Genomic DNA, 16,770 nt, shown 5'->3' with positions numbered 1-16,770 from the left:
ATCACTTTTCTGTTATATTTGCGAGGATGCCGTATTCTTATAAATAAGCCTGTGTACGTGCTTCGTCTTTGGCCCTGTGTGAATGATTAGATTACCGAGCGGTTTCTTTGTGGTGTCTTCTTCCTGCAACATCCGCCTAGTTCCATTCTGCTGTTATCTTCCTTTAAGGTAGGAACCTTTCCAAATGAATCAAGTTTGTACAACAACGAAGAATCAGTTTGAACGCTGATGTTAAGCTGCCAATGATGATGATGGTGAAATGAGGAGGGTCACTTACTTGGGCTAATGAAATGCAAAAGTACCAACATCGGGGCTACGTGTAATGAGTTCAAGTCGAACAGCGTTTTATTTACAACCTCATTGAGAATATTTTATAAATGAACACCAACAGCATTGAAAATAGAGCTGCCCCTGTTATATTATATTACTCCCATAAGGTGCTACATTCGAAAAGGAAATACTTACAAGCTCTTGGTAGAGGAAAGTAGCGTAGATGGTCGTTGGCTTCTTCGCTGAGCTGGGCAATTTGATTGCAAACGTTTCATTACCAATCAAGGTGACATCGTCAGTGCGTTATTGGGGATCGTAGTGGTGCGTAGCGGTGGGTTAGTGGTTGAGCCACAATCAAATTGCCCAGCTCAGCAGCCAAGCCAACGACCATCTACGCTACTTTCCTCTACCAAGAACTTGTAAGTATTTCCTTTTCGAATGTAGCACCTTATGGGAGTAATATAATATAACAGGGGCAGCTCTATTTTCAATGCTGTTGGTGTTCATTTATAAAATATTCTCAATGAGGTTGTAAATAAAACGCTGTTCGACTTGAACTCATTACACGTAGCCCCGATGTTGGTACTTTTGCATTTCATTAGCCCAAGTAAGTGACCCTCCTCATTTCACCATCATCATCATTGGCAGCTTAACATCAGCGTTCAAACTGATTCTTCGTTGTTGTACAAACTTGATTCATTTGGAAAGGTTCCTACCTTAAAGGAAGATAACAGCAGAATGGAACTAGGCGGATGTTGCAGGAAGAAGACACCACAAAGAAACCGCTCGGTAATCTAATCATTCACACAGGGCCAAAGACGAAGCACGTACACAGGCTTATTTATAAGAATACGGCATCCTCGCAAATATAATAGAAAAGTGATAAGGTATGGTTAGCTAGGACGGACGCTGAAAGATTTGCTGGCAAATTTCCATGCACAAAAGTTTGACTTCGTTATTACATGAGGAAAAAATATCCCATAGGCCTCTTGCAGTCGAATCCGACAACAGAAAAGTCAAAAACGGCAGCACCGAAAATGCATACGCGGGATCATCATCATCGACGTCAGTGTTCAATACTGATGCTTCGCTGCGGTTCAATCACGATTTATGTGAAAACCTTATTGCGAAAAAAAGAATGAAGATGGACGGGGAAGGGACTTAGTGCTAGCTTGCTACAATCATGCCGAGGTACCTACACCTCCAGACACGGAAAACGATACACTGTTCGGCAAACGATGGTTTGGCATAAACAACACATGGCCTAACAAACGCAAGTCCTTCAGTGGAAGTTTCCTTTGCATAGCCAAAAACTAGCCTCTAATTACCTCATTACCGATTCGGTGACACCAACCTATACGGTCCAGGGTTGCCCACCTCTCTGCTTCCGCCGCTCTGAGTTGGGCATGGAAAACAGCAATCTCTTCGGTAACCAATGGTAAGGTATACACAAAAAATGCTCCAACAAACGCATCTTCCGGTGCTGGACACATTCTCCAATGGAAGTATCCGTTGCACAACCGAAGACTCGTTTTAAAACTGCTTCGTCATGGATTCGCCGACACCAACCTACATGAGCTATGGTTCTGAGACAACGATTCTCGAACACCTGAAGACGTCTCAGTTCCACCGCAAGAATAGGCCAAGTCTCACAACCATACAACAAAACAGCCAGTGCTGTAGCTCGACACACAACCATTTGGATTGAGAAACACTCCACACTGACGCCATAGGTGCCTCAAATCAGTAAACGCGACCCGCGCCTTGCAGATTCGTGCACTGATCTCATCTATCACACTACGATCAGAACTAATACAGCTTCCAAGATATGTAAAACATTCCACAAGTTCGAATGGTTCTCCCTGGATTGCGAGTGGAGCGTTCAGTGACTGCACGTCCACGAGTAATACCTTAAACTTTGTGGGTGCGAAGTGCAAACAAATGGACGGTATAACTTTGGTCAGTTGATCCAAAAACACCCTCTCCGAAGGCGAGAACGATATCGTCTGCATAGTCCAGATCTAGAGTTACTTACAGCATTAAGTTACGTTGACCGGGAACCTGAAGGTACACAAACAAATCACGGAGGGAGGGAGATTATCACGTTTCAGAGCGTTCCCCACTTAGCTAGCAGACACATCTGGTACACGCTGACTTTGAGCGTTCATCAACCGTCTTATTGCGAAACGGGTCAGTCTATGAAATGTGTTGACTAACACCGAATTGCAACAAACTCTGAACAATCTAATTGTTTCGACCTTGCACGCTATGTATTTCTCTACTCTGCAGGCGTATGTAACGCTTGGTCATCAAACCCGTGGTATTGGAATACACTCTTTCCCCTGATTTTCAGTCTCATAGCTCCAAAAACGAATCCTTATGGGTAGATATTTCCTGATATCAGCCACTAATGGTTAAAGTGCGTCAGTGCCCGCGCAAATTTTTCGAAGTGATAAGTGGATGAGATTAGCTGATTTATTTAAAAACTGCATGCACACATGCGCCGTTAAGGTCAGATGCAAAGTTATGTGTCTTGATAGATCTCGATAGAGAAATATAACCTACGGGTCAAACTTTCTACAAAATCTACGAATGATGGGCATAGGACCAGACGCCATTGAAAGTTTTCTTACAGGACCTGGATAACGTTAGACAGTACTTAATTAACAGTTAAAGACAAACCCAATCCTTGTAGGCGACTAGGAGACTGAGACGTCTTGATACCACAAATTCGCTAAACTGACCTTGCCGCGGCTCTGCTTAATTAAAGTGGGCAAGTGACTCGTATGCATTCAGGCAGATTGGGCGCCAAACACGTCTTGTACATGCGAAAAAATTGAGAAACTAACATCAGGGGATTGGGGATTAAGTAGTCCAGCAAGTCCGATTTCCCAAGAACCGACATCAGATGACGATGACTGTGTAACCAAGGGAGACATACGGCAGCAAGTGAGATGAACTTGCCCTCAAGTGTCCTTGGTTCAATGGTTTATCCGCTAATGTCTTGTTCTTCGTTTTAAGTTCATTTGTCATCGTCATCATCATTGTTAGCTGCAATAACCGCGTACTTGTCGTAGTGGTTGGTTGTAGCTGCCACAGTTTCGTTCGCCGATAATTCCGGAGGTGGGGTGGGTAGCTGCGCATTGGAGATGGGAGCTGATAAGTTAGTGCTTACTTGGGGAAGGCTCCCTTTGAGAAACCCAGACGTTGAATACAGAAAGTGCTAAGTCTATGCTGTTCTTTTCTCAGGAGTCAAATCAAGAAACGGGGTTCTGATTGGCTCCGTTTATTCGTGACCTCCGGGTTTGATTGTGTCTTTGGCTAGCTTTCCGCGTCCGGCACTGGAATTCCTTGTGCCCTTGTCCATTTCACATTGAACATTTGTGCTTTTTATACGGCCATTCTCCGCATTGCCAGAATGCTGAAGGGGGCTTTGCTCCGTTCGAATTCGTCACCACGGGAGCTTGCCTCTTGGCAATGTTGAAAGCAGGGTTTGACAAAGGTCTCTCCAACATGGCTGTGTCATGTTTAAGATTTAAAAGGCGCTGGCACTCATGGATAATGGATTGCAGCGTTATCTCGGGAGTTTGTTCAGTCTTGTTCAATAGTCACGCCCTGATATCACTGTCCGAATGTGACTGAAGACCACAGATGGAAATAAGACACTTGAACTGGTCTTCCGTCATGGTAGATAACTTGAATTGTTCGCATTCAAGGTTGACTCTACCGGCATAAGTGATGTAGTCTTCGGATTCCTTTTTCGCCAGTCTTATACATTGGTAGCAAATATTAAACAAGGACGAACGTCCACCGAAAATCACTGAAAGTTGCAGCACGGTTTTGTCAAAACTGGGATCTCGCGTGTTCTTTGGCAAGATGAAGTCGGAATACCGTGTGTGTTCCGTTGTACCAAGCTTTCTGAACAATATGCGCATTCTCCAGGCACCATCTTTGTGCTTCCGTTTGCCGTTGAAAATATCTTCGTAACGTCTGAACCACGAATCAAAGGTCAGACCAACATCAGGGTCATAATGGAACTCCGCGATGTTTTTGGCGACCGAGTCGACTGAATTCACATTTTGAGTGGAATTTGGTTTTGAATTTTAAATTGTTCAGTCAAAGTTTCTACCAAACGCAATTGCGCCGCTTCAAACTGATTTTGTTGTTGCAGCAGAATTCCATTCAAACCTTCAGCAGTTATTGTCATGGTTTCTTGGTTTTGGGCGTTGCCAATCTGTTATGTCTGACTACTGTCCCCGCTCCAGTACCTGGTACTGAAAAGAGACCCGCCACAACGAACACATCTTTATTGCGGACAAGGGAATGAGTGCGAAAAGAACAAAGGTGTCGCGCTATATATTGAGGGGCACTATCTGGCCTTGGTCCAATGATGTTTCTCACTGTCTGACCTTGATCCAAGCCTGTCTCGCACTGCCTGGCCTTGCCAACTGATCGGCGCTTGGTGGAGTTTGAGGTTCTCACTAAGTATTCTGGGTATTCTGGGATGACCTTCAGGAATCTGAACTTCCTAACATAAACAATGAAGCCGACTAAGAAACCCGATTAAACTCATTGCATCCTGCTAAATTTAAAGGAACGGACCCTGCTCCGAGGTAATCTTTCCCTCGATATCATGAGAGATGCGGCAAGGCTCAGAGCGATGATATTGACGAAAATTTGTAATATGACATGGAAATATCTAAAAACTTTGCTAGTCTGGGTAAACAAAAGGGCCTCGGAGTACGGTTAAACACTATTTCATTATACTTGAAGCAAGGTAGGCTATATCAAATTGTAATGGTGTGGATGTTTGTTTAGCAGCATAAAGCTGCGGGTCTTACTAACAAGGGACATATAGCGTGGTTGTCCAAAATGTTCAGGGAAATTCAAACGACAAGAAAAGGATTTGTACCCGTCTATCAATTTAGCTAATAGATAAAGGGACTTGAACAGGATGAACATAGCCAACCTGTGTGATGGTGTTTTGCGTCAGTGACAACCCAAAATACGGTGCGCTCGTTTACGATTCACAGCTGATAAAATGAACTAACCTCACTTTTGTTCAGCCAACGGATTCAAACCAAGGGTTCGTCAAATTTTTTTCAAACAAGCAATTTGTGCTGACGCGTAAAAAGATACATGAATGAAGCCTATGTTGACTCCGGTGATCCCTGGCTGTTTATTGACCTCGTATGGAAACAAGCAACCTGTAATGTGCCAACTTACGGGATTTCGGTAAATCCTCCTCAAAATGCGTTGCAGTTTCTTCTACTTCATCTCCACTAACAGAAGTATGCTCCATCCGTAGGCGGCGTAGTTGCATCTTGTGAATGATCAGAACCGCTTATTTGATCCTCACCTGTAACTGCACTTTGTTTGTAAAGAATAATCTCTTCCAGCCAAATAAGGTAGCTAATTCTTCAACAGTTTCATTCACGGCAGACGGTGAATTTCTGCAAAAAATGTCTTTCCACAGATTATTGTCGTTGCAGAGCTAGGTTGAAAGTAGTGAATGGGTTTGTTTGAGGCAGTACCGAATGCATCGCTTTGCAAGTGTGACCGAGATTAATGACGTCTTCCAAGTGAAGATGAGAAATAATTTTTGCCAACACATCAGAAGGCAGTCGAACGAGATAGTCGATGAAACCGTGGGCGATATTTCGACAGTACTCTAGTATTTTCGGTCCAAGTACACGTAATATATCGGCTAGAATGAAACAGCTTGGAAGAACAAATGATGACAATTACACTGCATCCTTTCGTCATGCAGAAATTCTTCATGAGTAGCGGTCGATTCTGTGGGATGATATTTAGCTCCGTCATTTCTTGAGGTTATTTTCCACGACCTCCAGGTGAACTACAACACAGGAAAGGGAGATAGACCTCACGTCACATACTGCATTTTAGCTTTTTGTTTTAAACGCAACACACTACACATAAGCTTGCTGAGAGTCTACCTGTTGTCAGCACCACCAGACCCAGGCGACACTCCAAAGACACTAAAGGTCAAAATCTGATGATCTTTAGCACCATCAGTTCGCATGGACCCTGTTTCTGGATTACATTATTACGTACGGAGCACCGCGGACAGAAGCTAATGTCACATTGGTTCCATGGATGACTCAGGCTGACATATTCGTCCTGGTTTTCTCGATTAGGATGAAAATACCATGCCAGGTTAAAAAATTGCCTACTAGCTCAGTTGGCTGATCCGCATGTGGGGGACTCGGTTTTACCCATTTTTAACAGCACTCTACACTTTAAAGACGTGAAGCGTATGGCAAACCTTGAGAGCAGACTCGTTATATTCTAACATTGTTTACATTATGTTGGTATCCAGAAGGAGCTACGTCGTCTACCCAACTCTAAGTGACACGAGCACAACCTGGCCGTGGATTATGAAAGCCATTACAAAAAATCCGAGGACTGTCGATCCGACTCAACTTCCAGTAAGGGAACCGCACGAACTCCCTGTGCATCAGCAGCTAGGTCCATGATGCATTAATTTTTGTTCAGCCACAGACTGTGGAGTAGAGACACGAAACCACTTGCAATCCGCCTACAATCGCTTGGAGCAGAAAGTGTTGAATCCTATTCTAAAATTATTGATGCGACGGCGCTAAGTTGGGACATGTTACAGACGTACAGATTGTTGCGCTCCAGAAAAATTTGTGGTTCTCTTCTGACAGAAACTGCGCAGTGATTTTTTGACATTCTGCATAAAGCATGCGACTGCGTCAGATGTCATTTCGGCTCATAGATTCTTACACAGCTTTTTATTCTCTGTAACTTATATATGACTTATATATGACTTAAATATGACACAAAACACGCACATACGATAAAATAATACTAAATATGGATGTTCAAATAAGCAAGAAACAGGGAACACCAGGGATATAGGGGATAATATAGATGAAAGTTTTGAGTGCCCGAATTGTGCCGCACGGATTCGGCTCACCTACTTCGCTTTGAATATAGAATATAGCTAGATATATTGTCTCTATTATGACCTCCGTCCAAAAGATGCCGTACTTATCCAATAAGATCTAATTTCATTTTTTTTCTGCCTATGTTTGGCCGATTTATATGAAATCTGACCTATACAGTCTAACGCTTATAATGAACATTCGGCTACAGCACAGTCGATCGTTGTCTCTTGCAAAATGCAAGGAGTACATTCACCCTGTAGTTGCGGCTTAAGGCTAAGAAACTAAACTCGTTCCCAGTAGTACATCCACGCGTAGCCATTCGTAAGAAGAAAAATCGGCCTCTGTTCTAAACATTATTTCAGTGCAGACGTCAGTAGGTGTATGAATTGATTTGAAAGTTAGGTCAGTGTTGAAATGTCCTAATGTGCACTAGTCCAGAAAGCTCTCTCATCAGGAACCACGTGAAGCATTTTGGAAACCCTTTTCTCAACAAGAGACAGGAGAACTTTCATATGTGACACCCGTTTTGCTCAGTGACTTAGCAAAAATTCTCGTCTTCAACCCATCACTGTTAGTTTCAAAGATGGCTTGTCTCATCTGATAACTGGAAGATCTGTTAGGAGTGTTGTGACTATGCTATATGATACAAGTCTGTCTTGCACTCATTAGGTTTCAGAGAATTTATGGCATTCGTAACATTAGCATCCTTGGTACGATGTCCCCGAGTGTCCAGAATTCCGAATTTATTAAACAAATGTATAATCTTGGCCTTTGGCACAGGACCTCCGGCCTTGACTGCACCCAGGTGGGAACTACTTCAGGGGAACTGCCGAGTCTAGAGCCAAGAAGTTTAGTCAGCGCCTATGGGCCCAGTACGAGCAGAGGTAGGACAAATTGGTGGTTCCTGTATCCGGCTTCAAGAACTTCGTTGATAGTCTAAGTTGCTAGCGCAGTCATAAAAACACACGGCCCATCACTGCAGTAAAAGTTTTATGTAGGTAGGTATCTTAGGCCGACAGGTCGTTATTCATCAAGAAAGCTCAGCATAAGCACAGACGCAGCAGTAGCTGACCATTTTCTCCTTCTGCACTGCACGGATAAGATGCATTACAATCTTCCGTTTACACTAGGAAAAACTCACTTTTCAAGCTCAAAACCCATGGAGCATCAAGATGGGTTCTTTGAAACAGTTTTACAGAGTGGACACTGCTACGAGGACACAACGGTACATATATCGCAAAGTCTTACGTAGGCATCAGGAGCACTGCACACGTTTAGAACTTGATAAGTTGAAAATGTTCAGTTTGATAAATGGACAGGACCAAGCAAATTTTTATCAGGAGTGACTCATACTTATTGGCCACAGAATGATAGAAAAACCAGTTCGGACACTTTTGGATAGTGTAGGAAGATAAACATGTTTGAAGGGGATAACAAGCAAATTCATGGAGCGTTAGTTGTTTTTCCGCCATGAAAAAAACCGGTACATGTTTTGGTGTGACGATCTCTCCGCCTGTGTAATCCACTAAAGTACGTGTTAAGTGTCCTTCTGGCGCTCGTGGCGTTTGCGAAAAATCATCATGCGAAGCGGCCTGAAAGGTCATACTGTCTTCCTTAATACGAGTGTGGAGGCAGTGAGGTGTTTTATTCAGATGGTCAGAATGTCCGTATTCATGGGGGCACGGATGCTGTCTTCCCTGACGAAGGACGGGTTATAGTTTGTCGTCTCTGAAAACCGAACAATCCGATCACCCAAAGGTTGACCGTGACCTACGGCACGTTATCCAGTACGGTCTAAATACTTCTCAAAACAAAAGAGTCGGGTACTGATCAAAATGAACCTGCTGCGCGCGGCCACATCAGGGGTGAAACAGAAATGCGCCCTCGGGTTAAGCTAATCCCCTGCAGCCTTGCAGGTCAGGCTACTAAGTCATCGGCTCCGGGAAGGGTCTACAAAGAAAACCTAACTGTCCGCTGCCTCGCGGGTCAGACTTTTGAGTCAGAGGCTAGTTGCATTCTCCCGCTGCCTTTTGGGTTGGACTTTTGAGTCAAAGGCTGAAGGTGAGTTACCTCAACCAAACCCCCTTCTTCGGCCTAAGCAACCGGGAAGTGTCATTTACCCGTACATTTTTGTCCACCGGTGCCCCTCTCCAACCCATTTCCACCACACAGGCAAACGTTACGGGGTCATTTGACTGTCAGTTATTCGACCGACCCCGCTGTCTATTAACAAAAAACGACACCATCATAAATCCACGAGAGCTTTCAACGTCCGTACTATATGTCAAATTGGCAAGAAGGCAATGTTCGCTGAAACTTTATACTTCCTTAAAATTGATGTATTGTGTGTCTCCGAAACGCGCGCAAGACGCAAGAACCAAAACCATAACGGTCGTGTTAGATCCATCACATTTCCTCTGTGTGTTCGGTGATCGAGGAGCGATAACTCATGGAATATATGACATGGGAGCTTCACTCAGCCCGAGCTGAACGCGCTTTGCTAGATTGGATCCCAGTGAATAGTCGTCTTTACACCGTCCAGTTATCCAGCTCAATCAAGCTCGACGCCTCTCTTCATAAAAAGTGGTATCTGTTTGTAGTGTCGGTTTATGCCCCAACGGACTGTAGTTCTGAGTGAATGTCTGGAGGTGTAGGCACCTCGGAATGATTGTGTTAAGCTAGCACTAAGTTCCTCCCCCGTCCACCTTTACTCTTTTCTTTACAATAAGGCTTTCAAATAAGTCATGGTTGTACGACAGTGAAGCATCGGTGTTGAACACTGATGTCATGCTATCGATGATGATGATGATGATCGAGAGTTATCAAGCCTTATTCTTGCGTGCGATGTAAATACCCAGATCTGTCGTTTGAGCTCCTGGGAACCAACTGAGGGCGACTTTTCCAGTTGTGTGCTGATCATGGACTGTTTCTGACCAGTACTGGCTTCCAGCATAAACGTTCACATCATGTGACCCGGCGGCCACCTACCGCAAATCAACGGTGGACCGAGTTAGATCACGTGGCCATCAGCCAACAGTAGAAATGGACAATTCAAGACTGCGTTTCCTTCTAGAGTGTGCAAACTGACTGCGATCATGCCATTGTGCGGAACTGATTACCACTTAAAATTTGGTCGGCATTACGTGTGCTGGACAAGAACACCTCCATTCATCAACTTCGACAAGTTTCAGTAGCCAAAAAGTATCGAGGTGGTAAAGCTTTAAAGCTGCTGGAAACGTAAAGTCCTGCTGGTGAAGAAGATTTGCTGAAGGTTGGATGGAATCCAGTTAAAGAAGCTGTTTCCTGAAGAATATTTTTGCTTCTGTGAATAGAACTCGCCAAACTAGAAAATGTACTGGATGCGACTCGTAGGATGGCAGACGTTTTGACACTTTCTAGCCGGACTGACTGGTGAACGTCTCGCTGGTATTTTATGCTGAACCTGTGCTCGTGAAATTAATGGATGATACCGGTTCAGTCTAGCCTACAGCATCTGTATTCACCATGGTGCATATATTTTAATGTTTGAAAACGAAGACAGCTAGAAGTCCTACGAAATTCAACAGAAGTTTCGTTCTATCAATGAAATCACTTTGTGTCGAGAAGCAATGCATAACTATTTTTTTCTTTATTGGGAATTGTTAGCAGTAGTCACCTTACAGAACCCATAAATTTTCAAATCCGGTACCCTTCAGCCAATAGCTGAACACACTTTCGGCTGCAAAATTTTGAGTTAATCACGTTGTTGATCAGCTGCTCGTGATCGAACAGATACGTGTTCAACCACTGACCGGAACGTTCAGAGGTTCGAAACTTACTGAGTTTAATGAGAAAGATGCGCATCGCTTATGATTCTCAATAGGGATGGAAAAGCTGCACATTGCCCCTCAACTTTTCAGCGCTGATTCATTACACCAACAAGAGGAAATCTTCATTGAAAATTACTTAATATTTTCACATAATCATCTGCTATATAGCTGGTTCTTCCACGGACCCCACGCTACAAAATATATCCCTACATTTTAATTTCGATTTTTATTACTTAGACCAGTCATCTCAATTTGTTATCCACAAGCCACGTACTAAGGGTACCTATGTTCCAGCTACTACAGTTTTGGTCCACGGATAATATGAAAGGGTGGGATATTAAGCCGGCTTGATCAGATAATGGCATGATCTTTTTATTCTAGAAACGAGGGAGTATTATTTGGGCAAGCTTTCATGCTGGTTGAGAATCAGTACTTAGTGTTGTCATCTTGGTGTTTGTAGGAGTAGGTGAAGTCAAAAAAAAGTGTCCCTGTAAATTTCGAGTTCAAGTCGACCAACTTTATTAGGAATGAGCTGCTGGTCTAATATTGTTTTAGGTGCTAGAACATTCGCAGTAATTAGCGTAAACGACTGACAGTGTGAAAGACAAAATAAATCGCACCAGAATGAAGTTGGTGAGCAGTGGTGGATTGTGTCAGTGGAGTAGTGGTTGCGCAGCTAAATATGCTCATCAACGGAACGCCTCAACATTGACTTGTGGAGGCATAACGTTCACTATTTTAGTCCTAATAATCAATTAATATACACCATTAGAACAAACAAATTTCTGGGTTTCCCACATGCTATGATAGTAAGTAACATAGGAATACTATTCCAGAGAGCTCACAAAAGAAGCAGAAAATTATTGCTATAGAAATGGTATTTTGTGGTTGACTGCACATAAAATAAATTACAATAAGGTATGCAAAGTGCTTAATCGACGAGTGAGTTCGATTTTTGTAAAACAGAAAGCAAACTGAAAATTGTGCCTGCATAATATGAGTTCATGAAAGCGACGTAAACATCCTGCCTGTAATTTTGTTTTGTGGTAAGTTGGTTGTATTCAACCACCACATAACCCAAAAATTGCAGTTAATTTGACAATCTTATATTTTCTATGCAACGACCCCTTAAAAGCTTCAGACTAATTTCTGGGTACTCACGTCGTCAATGAGTGCAGAACAAGAGACAGACAAGAGTACTAGAAACTAAAGCCCGTCACATGATAATTTAAAGGAGTCCGGCTGCAATGTACTCTCATTTTTCTGCTGTTCTTAACAAAAAGTTTGAGACTCAAGTTTAACGATTCAATTCAACCATTCAACTTATCAGTTAAATAATGTGTACCGCAGGCACGTTGGTTCAAGCCGCTACCGCTTCTATCACCTAAAGTGGGAGAGTGCGGGAAAACTTCTACGCTTTGGAGGGGAGAGCATGTTTCAGGAATTAAGTAACTTCGCATTGAAGGCGATAGATTCGATACACGAGCTCCGCTTTCTGCATGATTATAACAGTTCTGTCGGTGTCATTAATTATTGGTGAGTTGAGTCCTGAGATCTCGATGCAGGGAGACGACAGTTGATGATCCGATTAAGTTTTCATACTTCGTTGACAGGTCATCCACCATTAACCTCGCAATCACTCCCAGAGCTGGGTAAAAGAGCTCTCGTGGCAGATGGTCTTTTGGCATGCGGATTACCTGTCCTTACCGGCGTAACCTATGAAGCGTGAGTGGCTAATCTATCCCGAGATAGTTCTTTCTTTCTAAGACAATCTGATGCACCTCCTCATTGCTAATCTGATGTCCACACCAGACCTGAATTACCTGTCCTTACCGGCGTAACCTATGAAGCGTGAGTGGCTAATCTATCCCGAGATAGTTCTTTCTTTCTAAGACAATCTGATGCACCTCCTCATTGCTAATCTGATGTCCACACCAGACCTGAATAATGCTTCGAAAACATCAATGGTCAAACACTAACACCTTTTGTACGTCTTTTGCGAGTAGATGCCAAGTTTAAGCAGCATATATTGCACCGCAGGAGCACAACCTCTGTTGTTGACATTAAAACCGAAATCACATCGGTGCCATGGGTGTTAGAGGTTGAAAAAAGCTGCATAGGCCTTCGCGATTCGAGGAATACTAGCATCTTTGGTCAGTCCACCCGAACTTATATAGCTAACCAGGCAAATGCATTTATCTACTAGGTCGATTGGCTCGCAAGTATGAGGTTTGTTTGTAATCCAACCCAGTCTTGTAGCTGCACCTCACTCTATGTAAGTTCAAAGCGCATACCATACTACGCGATAGAGTTATTTAGGTTAGCTAAAATGGTCCGCACTTCTAAAGATTTAAACCAAGGATAGTAATATCGTCCACATGCCGACTGTCAATGAGAGAACCTTCTGGGAGCATTACGACCACCGGCGTTTCAGTTGCCGGGATAGGAATTCCAAACCGCATGTCAATAACGAAGTCAAATGAGAGTGGTGAGAAACGACAGCCTTGTTTTGCAGCAAGGGCTGTGGTAAGCTCAGATGAAAGCTTAATCTATACTCGCACGCATGCACAGAACTTCGCATAGAGTGCCCTTATAAGGGATATAAATTTAGAAGGGACACGTTTGAAGGGCAGACACCATAAAAATATCCGACAATCGACAAAGTCAAAGGCTGTTTCAGACTAAAAAACTCGTTGAGACGTCTGAAAGCGTAGCGCTGCTTGAGAATTTGTCTCAAGGTAAAAATACGGTCGATTCATCCTTGGCCAGGGCAAAACCTAGTTTTTTCTTACAAACCTGTCTCTCGAAAATCGATCAGTCTGATGAAAAGTTCAGACGGCTCTTTAGATTTTAAAGGATACCATGCGGATACAATGATGTTTTTATTCCAAATCTTCCTTAACAAGGTTGACAAATTGTTAAACAGGAACTCGCAATCTTTGAAAATTGCGGGGTGCAGATCATCGGGGCCAGGTACAACTGGTGCGTGCGTTTAATATCCGGTTGGGAGGTTTTAGTTCACTTGAATAAAAATGCGAGGATTAGGCCGGTTACCTTTCAAGATAAGAGCCAACAAAATACATATATACACAAATTTACCAAACAAAATTTAGTACGAATCCACCGTAGCGCCATTTGAAAAAAATACCATTTAAATATTCTATATACACGGTTCTGTGTGCTCTTCTCATCATTGCAACAGCGTGGCGGGTTGATATTACGCTATATTCTGACGGTTACATCGCTTCGCTAATTAGACTAAACAGATTGAACGTCAACTGAGCCATATGCTCAGCTCGGGTAGTGGTTTGAGGTGCCTATGTTTATCATCTCAATGGCGCACAAAATGACCTGGACAATTAGCCAGAAAAGTATCATCCCAGATGGTTTGTGTGCACTCCTTTCATATACTTAACTTTGTTTTATTAAGTGACAAAACAGGATAGCCACCGCTTACCATAATAAGACGTTCGTAAAAATCCCGAAAAGCTGCATACGCATCAGGCATTCAGTTACTTGTACGAGTAGTATCAGTGTCAGCTCGTATTCAAGGAATGTGGACGGTAAAATTGTGACCCATCATCAGCTTAGCTTATGTAGAAAAACCATGTGCTTTTGCTGTAATAGTTACAGTACATAGATCATAAACCTTCAACACTTAATACGGGCTGAATATGACACACCTCTTATGTTCCGACATATCGGTAAGCGACAGACTTTGTCGGCCTCAACGTCGTAATAAAGTTATTAGACACACATTCTCCGTTACCGAGAGACTAAACCTTGCAGTAGTGTGACAACCTGTGTGCCTTCGTGACTCTGTGAGCTATACTATAGGATTCCCTGGGGCACTCATACAAGGGGACTTTTCAACCAAACTGACCAACACAGACTCCTAGCATCTTAACGTGTCCTTTACCCATGGTGATTCATTTACATTTTTCTTAAAATGTCGCCAACATTTGGTCAAGCGGGCCCATTGGAAGTATCTGTCTTAAAATGTCGCCAACATTTGGTCAAGCTTGCAAACCAAAAGCATAGAATGATGATAATGTCTTTCTGTCTATGTGCGGGCCCATCTCAGCCCACGTACGACCACGAATTCCACACATGCAAATAAACGCATACCACATCAGTCGTCGCATGATGCCGTCAGCTGGGTTGCCTTACTTGCTGCACACAACATGGAGGATAACCGAGCGTGATACAGCTGATTTCTCTCTTCGTCTCCCTTCACAAATGTTTTTTTCCCTCCCCCTCTCTACTCCATTAAAAATTTTCCTTGTAAGACCAGGAATAAGGACTGATGTCTCATCGGTTTTGCACTAAAAATTTACATGATCTCCGCCGCCGACATCCTCTGACATTTTGAAATCAATCTCCAAGCCTCACTCCCGGCTTATGAGACTGCGAGCAATATCTGCACTCCGAAGTAAGCAGGACAACCAGATTCACTTGTTCTTACACTGGAAGCGCTTAGAGTTAACGTGTGCCGCGTAGCATAGTTGTTAAGCTCACCGCCCAATTACTCTTCGCTCGCTTCAGGCTGCACACTAATGTCAATCCAGAAGCCGCTTCGGCATGATGTACAGGGATTGGTTTTGTTGGTAGTCCACAATTTGGAAGATTCTTAGTTGGCTAGATCCCCACTGAAAGCCGCCTCTTTAGGGTGTCTTGCAACGTCCGCAAAGTTGTCTCACAAATGAAAATTTGCGCGCCATCCGTTTGCCTTGTACAGTTACACCCAAACCTCTGCGCCTCTGATACCATCAAAGACATGTTTTATAAAGCCCTGAATGCCATTTTGCGGACATTTGAGACTCGTAATTTCAGCTGCATTTGTGGGTGGGAAACAATTATTCGACAGAAATGGGTTGGACTTGGCTAGTATGAACAAATGGTTTAGCTACATATTGACCGCAGATTATGATGAGGCAGTGCCAAAAGCGAAATATCCGGCCGAATGGTGTTATCCAATAGCATGTCACTCATGAACCCAAATTAATCACCTCGCCACCAGGTACTGATAGCGCAGAGCAATAGAAGACCGTCGCTTCGTTGAAACACATTTAACGATTTCAACCACACACTTGCTCGGATTCACTTTTCTGTTCATTTTCTAAGGCCGCGTATGGTGTTGACAAATCGTTTATCTATTAGAATACTGGCGGATCCTGAACCTATACAAATTTCGGAATCTTCCTGCAAACACTGTTCCAATCATTTCAAAGTCAGGATGTAAATTTGTTCTCGAACAAAAGCGCCATATCTTTGCACAATGCCGAAAAGAGTGCCCATGTCACGATCACACCAGGTTTGTNATATTGGTGATCCCATCGCCAAACCTTGTACTTGACAGTATATAATTGAGTCAAATCAAATTGACATAAGTTTAGGCATACTTTTATGCCTTCAACTATCTCGTCTACGGAGAGTTGCGTTCGTTCTTGCAGCGTTGCGTCTGCCAGTAAAAGTCTTCTCGCTACTTCCACAGCGTCCGGTTTAGGGACGTTGGTATACATCGAACTGACGTCAAAACTAGCCAGGACTTCGTCTGGCTCTATCTGAAACCCAGCTACTTTTTTGGCAAAGTCGTACGAATCTTGGATGTGTGTGGGTAATCTGCCGGCAAGTGGTTTAAGGATACCTGCTAAATATCTGGCCAGCTCATGTAGTGGTGAACCCATGCCATCCACTATTGGTCTTATGGGGACACCTTCCTTGTGAATTTTCGGTAACCCGTACAGTCGTGGTTGGAT

The 16,770-nt window shown here is 43.3% G+C and overlaps 1 protein-coding gene across 1 annotated transcript; it reads right to left on the bottom strand.

Moving 5' to 3' along the window:
- Positions 1-3,878: 3,878 nt before the first annotated feature.
- Positions 3,879-16,698, bottom strand: T265_02351 (hypothetical protein; the record flags this gene model as incomplete). The annotated part of the gene is made up of 3 exons (XM_009166565.1): positions 3,879-4,336; positions 5,497-5,593; positions 16,414-16,698. 3 exons carry the CDS (start codon positions 16,696-16,698, stop codon positions 3,879-3,881), a joined length of 840 nt encoding a protein of 279 aa, XP_009164829.1.
- Positions 16,699-16,770: the final 72 nt, after the last annotated feature.

This window comes from Opisthorchis viverrini (genome assembly GCF_000715545.1).
Source record: "Opisthorchis viverrini unplaced genomic scaffold opera_v5_28, whole genome shotgun sequence".
NCBI lineage: Eukaryota > Metazoa > Platyhelminthes > Trematoda > Opisthorchiida > Opisthorchiidae > Opisthorchis > Opisthorchis viverrini.
Note: the sequence above shows the minus strand (reverse complement) of the source record. Positions and strands in the feature narration are given on the sequence as shown.